This window comes from Thunnus albacares, chromosome 9, assembly GCF_914725855.1.
Source record: "Thunnus albacares chromosome 9, fThuAlb1.1, whole genome shotgun sequence".
NCBI lineage: Eukaryota > Metazoa > Chordata > Actinopteri > Scombriformes > Scombridae > Thunnus > Thunnus albacares.
In genome coordinates this window covers 11,300,209-11,319,968 of record NC_058114.1, presented here as the reverse complement: position 1 = coordinate 11,319,968, position 19,760 = coordinate 11,300,209, and the positions used below count along the sequence as shown (strand labels likewise).

The window sequence follows — 19,760 nt, the reverse complement described above, 5'->3', positions numbered from 1 at the left end:
ACAAATCCAGCTTCTGCAGGATTGAAGAAGCAGCTGTTTCATACACCCGTAATAGATGTATTTATTTTGTATGAACTTAAAATAAGATAATTTACAATGTGTAAAGGTTAACTGCCTAGGCACGAGAGCATAAAGAGTGTTTTTCCCAGACCATGACACATGCTTACAAATCTTCCTGTAGGTCTACTGCAAAACTAATGTCAGTGTTTACACAGACAGAAATTGATTCACACACTGAGGTTTATCTTTTCCTGCTAGCTAGAGCTGTACATTAGCAGGGGTTGTAAAGGTGGAGATGTTTCAGATGTATTTTTGCATAGGTGTACAGATTAGACAGATTAGAAAAATAGTTACAAAGGACAGGAAACTTGTCTTGACTTACAACAATCTGAACTCAAGGTTCACATCCTGTTTTATTTTTCTAAAGCTTTTAAACCATAGTCTGTCTCACTCAATCTATGTAAAAGGATTGGATTAAAGTAGCCAAGTAATTTTTGTTTCTTACCAAGAGGTCAAACTGCATTTTGGATTGAAACCACTCTACTAAGTCTATCTTAAAACAACAGTCCAGTGTCCTTATCCATATGAACACTGAAACAGGTTTTGCTTGCTGTTATCATTCCTCTTGTTCATACTTGATATTAAGAGATAACACACTCATGTAAGTGAAAGTGATGGGGGATTTTTGTGTATTTCAAAGTTTATATGAAGCTGATATTGGGCTTCAACAGTTTCACTGATATAAATCAAGTATCTTCCAAATTTACAATCTTTTATTCTTACTCTTCTTTTTATCATGAAATTTCCTCTTTCTATTGCCAACAAAGAAACACTGTCAAGAGAAACACAAAGAGGGACTTTTGTTCTAAAAAGCATTTAACTCTGGAAGATACCCACTTGATTTAACTAAACTAGTCTGGTAAGGCATCGTATAATATTCAGATAAATTTTTGCACAGAACAAGGAACTGTGGATTTTGTCCCCAATTCTGGAAAAATACCAGGAGGGAATCTCTTAATGGCCAGTGTTCATATAGGCCTGACCATTTTATTTTTAAGTTTTATTGTAATACAGACTTTGAACCTTTTTTTTAATGTTAAATGCCCTTTGCGTTGACCTGTAGTGCTGCCTAAACACTGTCCATGTTCCTTTCTCAGCCAGCAGATGGAGCCATGACACACTAAAATACATCTGTATCTGCAGTGACAGTGTGTCTTTGTCTTTGTGCACAAATTTTAGTTTGAAACATCGTAGTGAGGACATTTCTGCATTGTGAGGACATTTGGGCCCATTCTCAAAACTTCAAATTGCTGTTCGAGAGCTCAGACTTGGTTTTAGGGTGCAGGTTAGTGTAAGGGTTGGGGTTAGGCATTTAATTGTGATGGTTAAGGTTAGGGTAAGGGGCTAGGGAATGCATTATGTAAATAAATGACCTTACAACTATTGGTGTGTCTGTGTTTATGTGTGTGGTTGTGCATCTGTATGCGTGCGTGTCTGTCACCGAGAGGGAGGACATAATTCAGCGAAGAATTTTTAAGGAGAAACTTAAGTTGTGCACTACTGGGAAGTCCAGAGATGACCAAGCAGAGCAGTTTAAGGCAGGTTCCAGTAATTTTACAATAAGTTACAAAACAATATAATAAACACAGCTCAGAGCAAACCACAATAACAGTCCTCTCCCCACTTTGATTCAATCCATGGTCATGAGGCAATGACAAAGACTTCATCATAACAAAATCATAACTGACATGAGTTTATGAAGGTTTACAACGCCAATAGATGTTTGGTATTGCCAACACTGGAAAGCTTTGGATGTTTCCTATAACCTTAGTATAACGTGTGCCCCTCTATCTATCTATTATACTTTCCACAGTGAGCAGTTAAGTTTCCCACTGCTGCCCCCACGAAGTAACCAGAAATGAATGACACTGATGACCACTGAGGACAGTGAGGTCATGTCTTTGGTAATATTTTAGTGGATTTGGGAGGTTTGATGTCAGGAAGAGGAGTTTATGTTGTGCAATCACAAACATACACATAGTTTTTTTTGTAAAGACCTGATATTTACTAAATATCTTTAAATTTGAGTGAAAAAAATATTTAAATCAAAATAAGAGGGATTTAGAATTACATGTAATTAAAACAACATTTAGATCAGATTTAGGAAGATAATAGAGAAATATTATTGAACATTTATATAGATACATTTTAAAAATGTAATACTGTCTTTGGTGGGTGTGGTTACGCTTGGAAAATGCTGCATAAAAGATTGCTCCAGAGTTCAAGTTTATTTACAATTGAGGGCTATTCAAAGACTTTGATTTCATTAAACAACATGTTTTGTACAAGTGCACAATTATTAATATTTGATTGACATACTTTAAGTTTCACTTACTTCTCCATATGTGGGCTGTAATTGCTTCCATAGTTTTAGTTTCAGTGATTTATTAACTGCGTCCCTGGTGACATATGCCTGGTAGGTATTCAGACCCTGTCTGGACCAGTTTTGACAAATACCTGAGTGGTTTATTGGTTCATAACCAAGGTGATACTTCTCTGAGACGAAAGACTGATGGCACGAACATGAGAAGAGTTAAGGCAGAGGTTTGCTCCAGGCAGCAGAACTATTTTCTTTACTATTCACTTGGCTGTCATACCTGTATATTAAGATGTACAGTAACCTATAGCAACTGTGCTATGCAAACTTCTTAATCTGAGTCAGCCATGTTGGGTGCTGTCAGCACTTGTCGTAAGAGTGAAACCCAGAAACATGGACACTTAAACTGCAATTCATAGTATTCTGATCTAATAGATGTGTGATTCATACAAACAAGTGACTTCCTATTTTAAGTTCCATATGACACTGAACAAATGCAGGGGCGACTTTTCAACTACTGTGTAGTTAGTTAGAAGTTAGCGATAGCTTGAAATGCAAAACTGGACATGTAAAGTTCAAGACATTTTACCCATCTGCCCATCCCTTCCTGTATCCCTGCTTTTGTCCATTCATTCAAAGAATGAGTAAAGTGAAGTTTGCGTGAGAAACACCAGTGAGACCGGCCCAAAGGTGAATTATGGTGTGGAGGTGATATGTGCACTATATAATTTATTTTCTGCAGAATTACTCCTTTGCGGTTCACTCTTATTCTGATAATATTTATCTTTTCTATCCTCCCACCTCTTCTTCTTCTTCAGTTTGCTCATTCTGCCTTTGCAATGACAGTACTCTCTTATCTCATACAGTTTGTTTTTTTATTAAACATACAAGTTAAATGTCAGAAGAAACAACATCAAATAATGAGTCATGTGGAATTTACAAATATCTCAACAAACTGACTCAAAAGGTTTTCATTCATGTGAGCACATTTTGTGGTTATGTCATCACTTCCACTTCCGCTGTCCATATTTGGCCATAGACCTCGGACCTGATCTCTACTACCGTGCCATGACATAACCTCAGTAAAACTGGCTTTTATGTGGGTGAACTAGAGCATGTCAGCTGGGCTCTCCACAAGTCCACACACAAAAAGCACAAAAGTTCTCCAATTAGTGAAACAGTATAAACAAGGGAGAAATCAAAACGTCAGACATGGGGGTGGGATCATGTGGTCAGTTCAGGGGTAAACATTGAGGTAAACATTTGCTTGAAAGGAGTGATGGTTCGATGAGTCAATCCATGTTGTGGGCTTTGTTCTAAGAGGCAGATTTACAGAGTTATCTGGATAACTTTGCTCTTACTCAGCAAAGTTATCCAGATAACTGAGTAAACCTGCATCTTGGAAGAGGTCAACGCGTTAGTTGTATTTATGTTACACTGAATATTGATGCAAAATACGCCTTCTCTCAAAATGGTTTGTTGTTTATTCCGAGCTTACATATGAGTCATCTTGTATTTGAGGTGGATCTTCTGTCAACACAGGCTTGGATTTTTGTAGTGACTTGTGTTGCACTTGTTGAACTCTGTTGGAAGAATGCCACACATACTGTACTTGGCTGTGATGTGTGGCTGAGGTTCAGAGGCATATTCCCATGAAGAAGCCCCTTTAGATGGTGTGAACATTGTAGGGCAGTGATGGCACACATGTTCTGTCTGAAGAGTAAAAATTGGATGCTTGGGTGAGTTACTTGGCTGCCACACTCGTAAACAATAGGTCAGCAACCAGTCTGGTGGACATGTGTGGGAATCTTGGGAAAACCTGTCTCTGCCCAAAAAGCTCTTGCAGGAGGTATCAAAAGTCAGTTAGTTAGAAGCCAGACAAGCCGGTCAGTTAGAACTGAAGAAGGCCCTTGGATGAGAGGTGAAATGTCCTCAGATATTTACAACCAAGTCCAGTTGCCCTCGATTTGACCCTCCTTGGATGAGGTATCAAAAGGGTTTTGATAAATCTTAGACACGCCACTGTGTGAAAGTGAGGTGTTACCACCTAGAGGCTATGCAATCCATGCCAGATGTTGTGCTGGGAAAACACAGACACATGTATATCCTCAGAGAAATATGTGTTAGCGTGTCACAGTTCACCAGCTATTGCATTTAGAGTAATTAGGAATCAAGAGCCCTTTTGCAGGCAATATGTCAGAGATTATTGGAACTTACTTACATGAAACCACATAAAAGTAGACTCATTAGAATGTGTTGAGGCGCAATTTCAAAAGTATATTCTGCTCAAGAGATACCAGATCAAGCTGGCATACTGTATATGATCCCATTTGATTCAATTTAGCAGTGGGATTGAGAGATCTATAACCTTTTTTTGTCTTTAGACCCAAACAAGTGTAAAAGCACACAGTCTACTACTGCAACTGCTAAATCCTTAATCCAATAAGAAGATTGACCTGGTTACCTCAGGATAGATCTCTGGACTATGCATCATCAAATGACACTTTGATGAAGCATTACATGCTGTTGTCTAATATTATGACTATGTCAAGTTAAGAATAATAAAGGTGCAGCTGCATATTTCTTCAGACAAGGACACAGAACAAACACTGCAGCTGGACTTGAAGAAAATGACACATCAAGTTTTAAAGTGACTAAGTTGAAATGGCTTTTTACTGGTCAACTGGGTAGAGCTGGTCACGAGGTAGAGCAGGTCGTCCACTAATCAGAAGGTTGGTGGTTCAACCTCTGACTCTTCCTGTCCGCATGTAGAAGTGGGCAAGATACTGAACCCTAAATTGCTTCCGATGGTTGCACCAGCCCCCTGCATGGTAGCTTGCCACCATTGGTGTGTGTGTGAATATGTGTGTGAATGGGTGAGTGAGCAGCAGAGACATTGTGGAGCGCTTTGGATGAAAGTGCCATATAAATGCAGCCATTTATCATTTAATGATAGTATAAAACGTACACATACCCTCTATTAGAGCCTGTAAGTGCCAATGGTCTGCCTTTGTTACAAACATCTTTTTCCTACTGTAGCAGAGGATGTGTGTGATGTTTCTGGCAGTTTCAATAGACATGAGGCGACTTCATTTAATTCACATGATATATCAAATTGTAGGTTGGTAGTGCAAGTCTTTACTTAAAAATCTTAACCAGCTTTTATGTTGTGGTTTTGGCATGCCTGAAGCTCACAGGGGTCACAGGGGAGTCAAGTCGGTGCTACAAGACTAACAGATGAGGTTATTTAACATTTGACAACCTGCTTCGGCAGGAAAGAGGAGAGATGTCTTCTGCAAAGGTATGTATCCTAGCATGTGTGTATTTTGCAGTTTAATTCCCTTGGAGCCTGTGTTTTGACTACCCCGAGGTAAGATTATTTTCATTGATGTATTGTAAAAACATTCTTTCAAAATTGTAAATAAAAAAATAGATGCAGTTGAAGACATTGTTTGATGCATTGCCCTGAACACAAAGAAATATCAAGCTGGTGATATCAAGCGTAGTATCGTCATCATGAAAGCTTTTATGTTGTGGTTTTGGCATGCCTGAAGCTTACAGGGGTCACAGGGGAGTCAAGTCGGTGTTACAAGACTAACAGATGAGGTTATTTAACATTTGACAACCTGCTTCAGCAGGAAAGAAGAGGGATGTTTTCTGAAAAGGTATGTATCCTAGCATGTGTGTATTTTGCAATTTAATTCCCCTGGGGCCTCTGTTTTCAGTACACTGAAGTAAGATTATTTTCATTGATTTATTGTAAACACATTCTTTCAAACTTGTAAATATGTAAAAAAAAAAAAAAAGGATGCAGTTTAAGACCTTTTTGATGCATTGTCCTTAACACAAAGAAATATCAAGTTGGAGATATTGTCGCATTGTCATCATGAAAGCTTTTATGTTGTGATTTTGGCATACCTGAAGGTCACAGGGGTCATAGGGGTGTCAAGTCGGTGCTACGAGACGAACAGATGAGGTTATTTAACATTTGACAACCTGCTTTGGCAGGAAAGAAAAGAGACGTCCTCTGCAAAGGTATGTATCCTAGCCTGTGTGTATTTTGCAAATTTAATTCGCTTGGAGCCTGTGTGGTTAATACACTGAGGTAAGGTTATTTTCATTAATTTATTGTAAAAACGCTCTTTCAAAATTGTAAATATATAAAAAATGGATGCAGTTAAAAGCTTTTTTCATGCATTGTCCTTAACACAAAGAAATATCAAGTTGGTGATATCAAGTGTAACATTGTCATCATGGCATGCAGGTCCATGAAGTTTTGTAGAGACTAGATACTGGTGGTGTTAGATTATGTAACCTCACTGATGGCTAAATCTCCAGGCACAATCTGAAAATAACAGTGAGGAAGAGGGTAGTTTCGCAATGCTCAGTCTGTAAAAGTATTCGCAGATTGAGCTAGGATTGAGTTAGATCAGCATCTACCCGCCACACACACAAAAACATATGATTGACGACACATGGTGACTGCAGAGATGCTGGAAAAGGAGACCATGAAAGTAGAAACTCACAATAGATGAATGAACCAGACATGTCTACTGTACATGCATGCTAGTGGATCTGTGAGGCTGTACTTAGGCACAGCGGTGCTTTGAGGTAAATGCTAACATCAACATGCTTACAATGCTGATCCTATACATGCTGATGGTAAGCAGGTGTAATGTTGACCATGTTCACCATCTTAGTTTAGCATGTTAGCATGCTTATTGGCAAAACAACAACAAAACACAATATAGCTGAGGCTGATGGGAATTTCATTAGTTTTTCAGGTATTTTAAAGCAAACAATTGGACAAATTGAAAATTTGACCTGAAATTGATGCTATATGAAAAATTAAGAATTCAAGTCCATTTCATCCTGAAAAGGATAGGAATATGTGTACCAAATTTCATGGAAATCCAACCAATAGCTGTTGAGATGTTTCACTGAGAACCACAAATGTTAGCCTCATGGTGGTGCCAGAGGAAATGTCACCAAAGTAATTATTGAAGAATTCATCCACAAAATGTCATGGCAATACATGGATAAAATTTGAACATTCACAGCAGTCTCACTTAAGATGTATGTTTTTTGTGAGTCAATGAAATGCAATCCAAAACTTTACTATTTTATGTTATTTTATTATTATCTTTATTCTGGACAACATGCATATTAGGCTATGTTTCATCGTATTTCAGGACAGAACTGAAAATAGTAACCAAATTAGCAATCACATATGACTTTGATATTGATCATTGTGCTGAGTCAAGGACTTATCACACCTAAGACACTGTCACTACTTCCTTTGTGTATATTTCCATGACATTCTCCCACTTTCACAATATCATATACACAAAAACAGATGCACTCCTCGCCGATGACGTTTCACTGATGACCAGATGCCCATACCAGATGCTCACAAGTGTTTTTTCCAAACACAATATGCATCTCTTCCAACACTGGCTCAAGAAGCAAGGGTAGCTAATGTTGGACCCGACAGCTGGAAGATGTGTTTACACAAAAATGTTTCCTCATTCAGGCTGCTTTGGCCTCTTACGTTAAAGTGGCTGCTCTTTTCAGTGGATATTTTTTTTTCAATTTGGCAAAACAAAAAAAAGAAAGAAAGAACACAGAGACCTCAAGTATACATGTGTTTAAATATTATATCATATTTAGGGATGTCACTTTGTATTGATTCTGGATTTATAAATAAATAGTGTACAAGATCAATCCAGTCAAATGCTAAAAAAAAGTCTATGAATGAATAATTTAAAGACATACAGTATGTAATATTTTCTAACACTGCAAAATAAAAGATTGCAGTTATTTATTAATTACAGTTAGCTGGTTTTGGCTTTTTTCTGGGTGGTGGGGAGGGTATTTGTGATAAATAAATGCTGTATCTCCTCACTGTAACCCAACCCATATCTGAGAGCTCCCATATGTGGGACACCTGAGGTTTCTTCACCAACTGTATGTAAAACAATTTCTCCTTTAGAGAAGGGTCCTCAAACACTAGTGATCTAGTGGAGATGTTATATTTTTTCTATTTGCTGTAGCCCAAACAAATAACTTATATTATGTTATAAATTGTCTTTCATAGCTCTATATCCAACCCTCCAAGACAGCTTCCGTCCTTCCTCAGCAGCTCTTTGTTTACTCTACATCATTTTCATCGTCATCTTCCAACATAGGCATCTCTTTCTCTGGCAGCAGGCCATAGCTGTTGAGGAAGGCTTCCACATCAGTAGCGAAGAACTCCTCAGTTAGGTGCTGTGTGCAGGCCAGGAAGTTCCCCAGTAGTTCTCCAGCCTTGTAGACCAGTAGTGTAGGCAAAACCTCATCTGAGAACCGCTCGGCAGCACCGGATGCAACAGCATCAATCCTGCAGAACTTTACAGTGGGGTACTCAGTGGCCAGGCAGTCAAGGCAGTTGTTGAGCTCCTCACAACCTTTGACCCCAACCTTATAGATGTGGACCACCACCACTGTGGTGTGGTGCTCCTTCTCAATGACTTCTAGGAATGCCTCTCCACTGTTCAGGTCATGCACACCTTCAAACTTGGGCCCAAAGCTGAGCTTATCATGCATCTCCTGCATGCACCGCTTTCTGTACTTCTTCAGACATCCTTCATCCTCCTCCTTAAGCAGTTCATACTCTTGGACACTCATCTGAAAAAAATATATTACAGCAATAATTACAATCTTTATTGGCTACGGAAAGAACATTGACTATAACTTATTAGAACACAAGGTAATCCTTAAATGGATGCATTTGTCCATAAGGCAGGAAATTTTCTAAAATTAGATTGTAATTCTGAAAAGCTCTCATTGCCGACACACTTCCTTATTTGCATTGCTTGTGCTAGACTGTGCAAGATTGATTTTACAATGATATCAGCCTTCAGGTTTATTTGTAGCTGTTACATAATACACAGTGTACAAAGATCACAATCAAAAGCACTGTGTTTGCTGACCATCAAAGTTTGCCATCTTTACTGCAGTCTTTCGGTTATACCTTGCGATTAAGGTTTGCTCTAGAGTCGTCTTTTGGCCCGCCTGGGGACGACATCTGTCTCAGCAGTTCCCTTTTTGCAGGTGGTAAGTTTTCCTGTTCCATGCTTTCCAACTTAAACCTCCTCCAGTCATTGATGACTCCTTTGGGACCTGTGGACATGAGAAACAGCATTTTTTATTCAGGTTGGGCAGGTTGTGGTTTCATGGAGTACTATTCTCAAAATTTACTCTCAAGGCACAAGTTATCAATGATATTTACGATGTCACGCCGAATTACTCTTTTACTCCTTTGTAAAATGGCAATGTGCAGATATGAATCATTGGTTGGTATCGTGTCAGGTTATAATTTAGGGTTTAACTAATTACCAATTGCGCAACCGTTGCATAAGAAAAACAGGAATAGAGCTTGACTTTGCTTTAGTCTTCCTGTTACCTGTTTGGTAGTAATGTTTGAAAACACTGCCTTTACTTACCCGTGTGGGTTGCGGTCTCTTCCAAATCGATGATTTTGTCAGACATGTTTCTGGTTAGCTACCTGTGAGACAAAAAACTAGAGAATTAGACTGAATTAAAGGAAGTCATCCATTATGTAATGTGCATGTGCTGATGACTGACTGAATAATCACTGTGCTTTTTTTTTTTTTTATAAGCGTTAATGACTTGTAAGACTTGTTTGTTCTAATTAGATAATTGTACAGCCACAGATTGTAAATCTTTGGGCTGTGACAGAGCTACTGGATACCAAGTGAGTCCCATGATATTTAATTAATTTAATGCCATCTAAGAGGATTACTGCACCGCAACAGATCTCTCTTGCTTGCTGTTAGCCCTTGGAGATACTGTTTTAAGATGAAACAGATGTAACTGGCAACTAAAAACATGAAACCATGAAGAAAACAAAATCATACAACAACAACAACAACAACAACAACAATACACTAAAATTAATAATAATAATATGTTCAAGTGTATAACACGATTGATGCATTTATTACTACATTAAAAGAAGGAAAACACAACTAAAACAAGGGTCCCGTGTTATGATATGTGATGTCATGTGCAGACAGGTTGTAATAGTGCAGCTTCTGCAGATGTCATGTACAAAATATTTGAGATAGATGTAAATCTATGGTCAGGTTTTGATATACTTTGGGTGTCACACTTTGTGATGTTGCTGACACTCCGTGAGGTTTGTAATGTGTGTGATGCCAGTGTTTGGATCAGTAGATAGTGTGACGTATGCAGAGCAGACATCTCATTGGATTAAATGGCCTCTCCCCAGTGTTTCAATTAGTGTGGTCTTCCTTCCTGCGTAGAGTCATGATGTTGATCTGGTCTGATGATCTTTGTCGCCACCTCTTAACCCTCAAATCCACAAGAGGAGATTTGCCTTGATTAGTTCTAGCATGAGCACATTAAGTCGTGTATAAATGTTGAATTTCTTTATGTGTACTGTATGTGTGCAGAATACAAAGTGTCTTGTAGACAGCTGACACTTTCCAATAGACACAGACCCATGACCAACACCAAACCAAAAGAAAGTGTTCTTTGTTCTTATCCTTTGCAGAAGCTTTTACTTTAAAACAACAAAGAAACTAAACCAGAATTGGTAAAATCTCTCTGAAAGATAAACAATGTTGTAATAGTATAAAATTTTGAATTCAATCCATATGAAAAATCAGTAGGGCAATCAGTATCAAACACATATAAAAACAAACAAACTAAATAATCTATCAATCTCAAATTACACCAATTCATAAACAAACTTCTCATTTCTACACATTTCTATATAAGTATTTAGCTGATTTTACTCCATTATCTACAGATAAGAAAAGAGTTTTCCTTACCTTTCACGCTCACAGTGAAGTCCTCTTTCGGTCAGTAGCTAACCTCGCACTGGTCTACACTTGATCACTTCACTGAGATATCTGTTGCTGGATGGTGTGTGTTTTTCTGTGCATGCGTGTTTCTTTTCCAGCCAATGAGCTTGGTCTAATGGAGATTTCAAAAAAAGACCCTATAGACCAAACAGAAATAGAGCATAGATCCTAAGAGGATTTCACTTCAGGAATTAGAAACGTCTTGTTGACAAAGGCCCAACTACACACAATGAAGAGAGAGAGAGATAGAAAGATACAGAAACAGAGAGAGAGAGCAACAGAAAACCTTTTTTTTTCAAAACTATGGAAGGTTTCTTTTTTTTTTTTAACCAGAAATCTAACACATCACTTGATTGGGCAGTCAATGAGAGCCTCTCCTATTCAAGACCAGCACAAAAAACCTACAGTGTAGTCTTTCACTATTTTCAACAGCACATAAAGAGTTAACTCAAGCAAGGGCACTATATCCCCGAGATGAACTCTCAAATAAAGTGCTCTTGTCTGGAATTCAAAGTTCTTCCAGGCATAGAGCTTCACACGAAATGAACACATGATGGGAATCTTTCTAAACACAAAACACCGCTAGCTAAGGGCGCGGAATGTCTAGTGATGCTTTATCATGTGCTTCCTGATTATTTTCAACACAAAAATCACACTGTAGTCTCTTCTCACTTCTTAAACCACCATTTTCTCTTTATATTCCCCACAAGTAGATTTTAAGTTTTGGAATATACTTTGTGAGTATACAATGATAGCATTTTAAAAATAACAGATAAGAAGTAGAAAACAGAACCATCTGTAAGAACACTAAGAATATCTACACTGCAAAAAAAAGGTAAATTTGCATACAATATGCAGCAAAGTTTCACATTATGTTACATGTATTTCATATTTTTTAAGAATATTGTTGTCTATAAATTTACAGTTAATGGCTTTTTTTGTTGTCATTGTTGTTGTTGTTTTTTTTTTTTTAAAGATTTTTCTGCCATCAATTTATAATCAAATTCTATGATCTTTCTTTTTTTCTTCTTTCTTTTAAAAATAAGGTAAACAGTCATTATTCTACAGCAGGGTTTTGTTAATAAAAACACATAAAGAAATGAATTTTACATACAAAGTTAATTTCATAATGAAAAAAGCAACACTTTCTGTTATAAATAGGGCTAATGCCAGCGATCATACAACATGAATATATTTTAACATGGTTGTATTAGTAAAAATACTTTAAAAATGAAATATTATGAGTAAATTGTTTAATGCCACAAAAGTGACAGGTGTTTCTTTTAAAACATTATGTCAAATGATGGTGATTCTACAAAACGGTATATTTACAAGATTGTGTTAGAAGTATATACACTAAATACACTACACTTAATTTTTTACTGTTAAATGTCATAATGACAAAAGTGGCAAGTCTTTCTTTTAAAAATAGTGTGAAATGATGGTGATTCTACAACATTGTTGCATTTTTACAAGTTTGTGTTAACAAAAATAGAGTAAACACACTGTACATTACATAGATTTTATTAAAAAAAAATTAAAAAGGGAGTGTGGATCTGTTTGGTTGTATGTGCCAACACTGCCTAATAATCTACTGTGACAGTGGTTATTCATGGTGCATAAACTTAGGTGTCACCTTAGAACAACATACATTCAGGCAATACATTTGGGTTGGTGTATTTGCACAGTATTAAAAGAAATACCTCAGTCACTTCCATTTCTTTGTCTTTCCCTACATGTCTCATTGTAAGCTTTCCTTGAACCCAGTGCTGAATCACTGCAGTGCAAATAGGAAAGGTAAAAGCTCTCCACACCCACACGATATTTCCTGGGACAGCTAATGCAACTGTGTTGACTTCTGTCCTTCGTCTCTTTGTGTGTGTCCTGTATTTATTGGCTTAAAGGATTAGTAGACTTTTTTATTCAGCCACACTGAGTATGCGTGTCAGGTGGGGTTTCATTATTCTCAGTACCCAGGTAAGCATAGGTTGCTTAATATGGAATTTGGCAGATTATTTAGCACTTTCTGTTCTAAAAATGTCTGTCAGCAATAGCTTAGAGTCCAAAACTAGTCTCGCTATCTCTGTCTCTGACTCTGTCTCTGTCTCTGACTCTGTCTCTGTCTCTGTCTCTCAATGCTTGGGAAAAACATACTATAAAAACATATACAAACTCACATGACTGTGTGACAATGCTGTAACTGATGCAATACAATAACTGACAGATGATTGAACTCACAATACACGACAACAATAACAGTAAATGTATTTGTAAGGGCAGCAATCAGAAAGGATCAAGGCCTAAACCAAATTCCGTAAAAACCTTAAAACATAAAGAACACGTGAGAAACCTCAACAGAAGGATTCCAGTCTCTATGGGTGCACAGGACTGTGTTTCTGTGCACCGCGCTGAGTCGCTCTGTTACATGATCATGGATCATTGGATCACCTTCCTTGGCTGGATAAAAGGGTGACGCCGGGTCAGCTTTATTACACCTTTTTTAAACACTAGAGGTCAGCCTCCTGCCTTTATGCACTATAGCTAAGGATAATCATGCTGCTTTGCAAAGACATATACCTATTTTAATAAAAGTTTCTATAATTAATGAACATACAGGGTGAACAGTCAAAATATTGGACACTATAAAATATAGTTGAATGATGTTACAGGTCACCATGTTTAAATTCTGTAATCCTTACAGTATATCTATTAAATATATTAAACATTACTGTTCTATTAATTTTACTTGCCTCTTTTAGTCTTTCTGATTTTATTTTTATTGTTCTTATTCTTGTTCTTATATTATTGTACATTATGTAAAGCACTATGACTTTTCCTTGTGTATGAAATATGCTACATAAATACAGTTGCCTTGCCTTAATCTGCTATGGAAGCAAACTGACATTAAATTGGTTGTTCAAACTTTAGCCTTAATAATCTTACGGTAAGAGGAATATTTGAATACACCACATCGTGCAAACACAAGGGTTTCATTCACTGTGATTCCTACATTGAGACAAATGTGCAAAATGTGTCAAGTGAAACTAAATGAAAAAAATGTTGGTTCCTCATTTCTTTATGACTCACCGACACCAGCATTTCCACCAGCATGTTTGGCTTATAAATATACATTTACATCTACCAGCTTGTCCCTGTTACGCGGGGGCGAGAGAGTGAAAAAACCATGGTGACCAATCTAAATAACGCAAAAAAATTTCCATTAGTGGAATTTCAAGTGGCATAACACTCGTCTTTGTTCACTTTTGAAAAACATCTGAAACAACACCGATAACTTGATAGCTCTCCTGCACAAGTGTTTGTTCACTTTGAATTCATGTGTAACTGTGTACATGTAGGTAAAAATGTGTTTTCATGATATTCAGATCTAAAATTACTAAACAATTTAGTAACAATCACTAAAAAATATTAATACCAGGAGAAACTTACAGTAAATGAAGTGTTTCCCGGTAAGTGTGCGTGCACATGTGCGTCAGCTTTCCTCCCCCTTTTAACTTAATTAAAAAGCACAGTTCCTATATGATCCACATACTCCGTGACGTCCTTATGTCTGGAACTTGGAGTATAGAGTTACCTCATTTTACAGAGCCTGCAATTACAACCAGTCACTACTTTTCATACATCCATGCTGAGGTTTCTGAATATTATGGTTTTCCTAGTAAAGTAAGCTTTGAGTCACACAGATGGGTATCAACATTCAGATGTGTAATGTAAATCTTGTGCGCCGCTGTGATGTATATGTGGGATGAAGAATCTTTAATAGATCTTCAGCGTTTCTCCGACGGACTTCAGCTACAATAGAGCCCTCACATTTATCAAGTGAGTCAGCTGTGTGTACATTCCATAGATAAGCTGCTGCCTTAAAGTTAGGCAACGGCTTTCCCCAACGCTATTAATCATTGACATTAGAATGGCAGGATATTATAGGTAAAAATTATTATCAGGCACCGACCATGTGGGGTGTAATACCATTTTGTTCTTGACAGGGTAGTTTCATTCCAGTGTCAAGTGTCACATGTCAGGGGAATTTATCTGGAATTTTATTTGCATTTGTAACAAAGTTTGTTTTTACACCTGTGACACATTGATGGCAAATGTCACAGTGAAGAAAATTGATACTGAAAGAGGAAACTGCCATTTCTTACAACAACAAACTTTGTAAGAAGCTTATTTATTTTACTAACACATTCACAATAATGAAGATAATGATGTCTCTTTGACAGTTCTCTTGAAGTGCAATTCCTCAAGTTGCTCATTTGTTTGGCCCTCTAACACTCACTATACCTTTCCATATCAGTGACAAAGTGCCTGATGAGTTAGTTCCTGGTAAGTTGTGTAAATGTAATGTAAAAAGGAAAGCATTAAGCTTCTGTAATTTTCCTCTGGACAGGTTCTGACCTAGATGTGGTTTCCCTCCTGACATTTTAATCACCCTTATGAACAAGAATTGAGATCCTTCCAAGATTTTGACAGCTGTAGGCTATTGGAGTATTATGAGAATCTGTCTGAAAGTCCAGCCTTGCTTTATTTGAGGCCCACAGCCAACAAGTGTCTGCGGCTCTGACTCAGGAGCTTTCACTTCCAGTTCATTGAGGCAGATGTTATAAATTGGCAGTGAAGATGTTTTCCTGCCGTCTCTCACTGCATCATCTGGTACCAGTTGCACTACAGTTGCTCTGAATTCATGTGCAGCAAAAAAACACATGTGATGCTGAAATGGAGTGTAACATTTCCTCCTCTCCCACTTGGGTTTCCCAGCTGAGCCCAAATAATGGAAAAACAGATGACCAATACGACCTTTTCAGTGCTGGACTGTCTGAATCTGCATCTGCTTTCATACATTCAGGTTATCTGACCAAATTTTATGCAACTGACAACTATACCCACCTTCAGCAGTGGTAGTTCGCGTGTACGCAAGTGCAAAAACGGGCAGAGGTCCAAGTTCTCGCCTCCGCAAAATATTTTCTCCCTATTACTCACATTACTTGTACCATTTTCATTCACTTTCTGTTCCTCCTTGCAGACTCTGGCAAGTGAGTGAAGACACCAAATTTTGAAGCAAATAGATGGAAATGGTGATTATGTGCAGATACATTTGGGACAGGTCTAAAATCAATAAACCAATGAGGATGAATCAATGGCAGGATCAAGGGATGTTTTTTTGTCCGAGTGTTATGTCTATGTGTGTGAGTCTGCCTGAGTGTCTGCACGTGAGCACTGTGAAATGCACGGAAACTGTCCTGATTTTAAGGAGCAAATTAGAAAATAACTTTGTTTCTTGAGTGATTCATTGTGGGTAAGAGTTTTCTTTCCTAACTATTCTCCCTGTGTGTGAGATGGCATGAATCTCCTGAGTTGAGAGTCAAGGAAAGAGGACAAAAGACCAAACCAACAGAAATGTCCCTTCATAGGAAATTTATACTGTATGTCTTTTGTGGATCAAAATATTTTCTTTTTCTGTGCTCAAATAGTAAACTTTAAATTCTATTGTAGTTTACAATTATTCATGCATCAGTTAATTACATCTCCAGTCTATTTATCACTCACTTTGGTTTTCTTTGGTTTTACTCAGAAAATAATCTACACATATCACTCTTTTGGCTCCAAAAGAGCCATATTAATGAATTTTGACAGAATTTTGAGTATGCATAGTCAATGTTAGTCTCTAGTGCACTCAAACACCTGTAAATAGTTTGGTACCTTGATGTGCTGCTAAATACTGAGCCCTGTTAGCAATGTTTAACCTTTAGTCATTTAAAATGTGCTATTCTTAAATGTGTTCCTAATTGTAATAAAGATGACATAACATATCTTACATTATCTGTGAGTGGGCCTGTTGTTGCATAGAGAGACTAATAGAAATTAAATGCATAGACAATTCTTGACAATTCTTCTTCTACGGGGGCCTGTTGTCTCCAAGGTATTCTGGTACTTTCTTGTCAGTATAATTTTGCAAGATAAAGTGAAATTTTTTTCAGTTGGTGCATACACTCAACTGCATCTCTGCTCCTGAACACTATTCAATCAGGATTTAAATATCTGCTCATATTCAGTTTTACGAGTGATTTTTGAATTCCTGATTCATATTGTTGTCTTTGTAATGTAATGTAAACTATATGGGCTCCAGAACTGCAGTTAGATGCTTAATGGAGGAACTGAACACTGAATGGTCAGTAGTTTTCCCTTCACCCTTTACTTCTGTTTTCATCATCACCACATACATCATCATCGTTGTGATCATTCATGACTTCATGATATTAAGAGACGCAGGAAGATATGGATTGGTAAAACAGTCTGTGGTACAGTGATTACATATCTCCACAAAACCCCCTGATTCACTCTCTATGTATGTATGTGTGCTTGTTTCTATTGCGTAAAAAAAGCTAGTCCAGTGAGTAGTGCGTAAGAGAGGGAGGGAGGGAGGGAGGGAGTGACGAGGGTACAGTCACTCTAATCCACCGTTCAGCCTCTGTTGCTACTATCACGACCCATTCATAAACATTACTCATCCAACTGTAATGTTGGTGTTTCTGTTTTCAAATGAATGCCCCCCCTTGACTGTTTCAAACTCTGAGGGAAAAAATGACACACACTATAAAAACATTGTGCTTTATTATTTTATCAAACATGCCACTGGGAGGAGCTGCAGGAACACACAGCAAATCAGAAAAAAAACCTGTTGTCACAGTTACTCAATAAATAAAATGCAGCAAGTCCATGAGACACTAATGAAGGTAGTCATTCCTGATCTCTGCACGGTGTTGGAGTTTTAATCAGGGAATCGTTGATGAGAACTTGATAGGGTGGAGAGGTTATGAATCAGCAAATATAATTATAATACTGAAGTTTGTTTATATGTTACCTCTCAAAACATGGTTACGCAATGATTTAAATGTGCTTTTGCAAACCCAGATGAAAACACTTTGAAGCAAAAACAACAGATGGAAAGATAACAGTAACGTGACAGAAGAGGCACAGAGCTGGAAAGAAATACAACTATGCAGTAGAAAGTACAAAAAACTAAAAACAATTAAGTCGTAAAGAGTTTACATTAATGTGAGGCTTAACAACAACAACAACAACAACAACAATAACACCAACAATAATAATAATAATCATCATATTTTTTTCAGTTGTGATGATGTGAAATTAAGTTTTCCATTTACACATAGCCATAAACTGATGGGAATGGTGTAAATTGTGTCGTAATCAAGCTTTTGGCCTCGTAAACAGTGTCTGTTTGAATGCCCTATTGCTGCCAAATCACATGTGTTTGTTTAAGACTTTGTTTTTTATTATGCTGTGTGTGTGTGTGTGTGTGTGTGTGTGTGTGTGTGTGTGTGTGTGTGTGTGTGTGTGTATGTGTGTATATGTGTTATTTATTTAGTAGTCTAATGGCCTGAGGGAAAAAACTGGTCCTCAGGCTCCTGGTACATGATTTGAGAGTCCTGTACCTCCTACCTGAGAGCAGCAGGGAGAACAGGCTGTTGTGTGGATGTGATGGGCCCTTAATGACCTTCAGGGACTTCCTGAGGCACAGCTGGGTGTACAGCTCCTGCAGGCCGGGCAGCTGACCCCGTTGATGTGCTGGGTTGAGCGCAACACCCTCCCCAGTGCCTTGTGGTCCATGCTGGACAAAACACATCTCCACCAAGAAGCACCTCAATATGTCTCAGTAAGTTACATGACTTTCATAGATCCACAGCAAGCTCTGACGGTGGTCCAGATGTCACAGTGTTAAAATTTTGAGAAAAGAGTGGTAGCCCTGATACCAGGTATAACATCATGACTAAGTGCCATATTCTTTGATTGGACCTTGTTGATCAGACAATATGTGATTGACATTCTGTAAAGTTATGAGAAACACACCCCAACTTTTTTCCCTTATTGGGTGCACATCTGGAGTCACATACAACACAGGAGTCTCCAACCAAGATGGAAGGGAAAAAATCTACTGCCAAGTTTTCTTGTTCTTTTTTTTGGGAAGTGGATGTGATTTCAGCTTGGTTGAAACCTGATTTTATTTGTACAGTTCGTTTCATGGTGGAAACTTCTGTAAATGTATTTCTATGCAAGTGTGTTTAACATTCTAAGTCATTGTTCTGGGTGATATCCTGGACTGAAACCGATTTTCCTCTCCCAGGTATACTTCCCCTATGGCTCATAGCCCACCACCGCCCTCCCAGTTGTCTCCACCTTCACCTACTCAGCCAGCTCACTCCCTCATCAGACTAAATGTGTTTACATGCAGCCTCTACATTACACTACGCCTTTGCTTGTCATGATTCATCCAGTGTAGACATGCAAAGAACTGCTGAGGGTTTCCTATATGTTTTCTATATGTTTAAGTATTGTGACTCAAACATAAGGAAATTATTTTGAAATCACTGTACTGCAATGTAGACACACATAATTTGAATAACATGATTCAAAAACACACCCACATATTAGAAGAAGAGAAGTTACGTGTTCTG

The 19,760-nt window shown here is 37.8% G+C and overlaps 1 protein-coding gene across 1 annotated transcript; it reads right to left on the bottom strand.

Annotated features, from left to right (window-relative positions):
• Positions 1–7,491: 7,491 nt before the first annotated feature.
• On the bottom strand, positions 7,492–11,359 carry pdcb (phosducin b). The gene is made up of 4 exons (XM_044362092.1): positions 11,236–11,359; positions 9,862–9,923; positions 9,390–9,538; positions 7,492–9,043 (listed from the first exon to the last, which is right to left on the bottom strand). Exons 2-4 carry the CDS (start codon positions 9,905–9,907, stop codon positions 8,528–8,530), a joined length of 711 nt encoding a protein of 236 aa, XP_044218027.1. The 5' UTR covers positions 9,908–9,923; positions 11,236–11,359; the 3' UTR covers positions 7,492–8,527.
• Positions 11,360–19,760: the final 8,401 nt, after the last annotated feature.

Bases quoted from the DNA above. Each gene is read 5' to 3' on its own strand.
- pdcb (XM_044362092.1), bottom strand. From the start codon at position 9,907: ATGTCTGACAAAATCATCGATTTGGAAGAGACCGCAACCCACACGG. The intron at 9,539-9,861 runs GTAAGTAAAGGC...TCATGTCCACAG, and splicing joins AGAGACCGCAACCCACACGG to GTCCCAAAGGAGTCATCAAT. The intron at 9,044-9,389 runs GTATAACCGAAA...TATTTTTTTCAG, and splicing joins GAGCAAACCTTAATCGCAAG to ATGAGTGTCCAAGAGTATGA.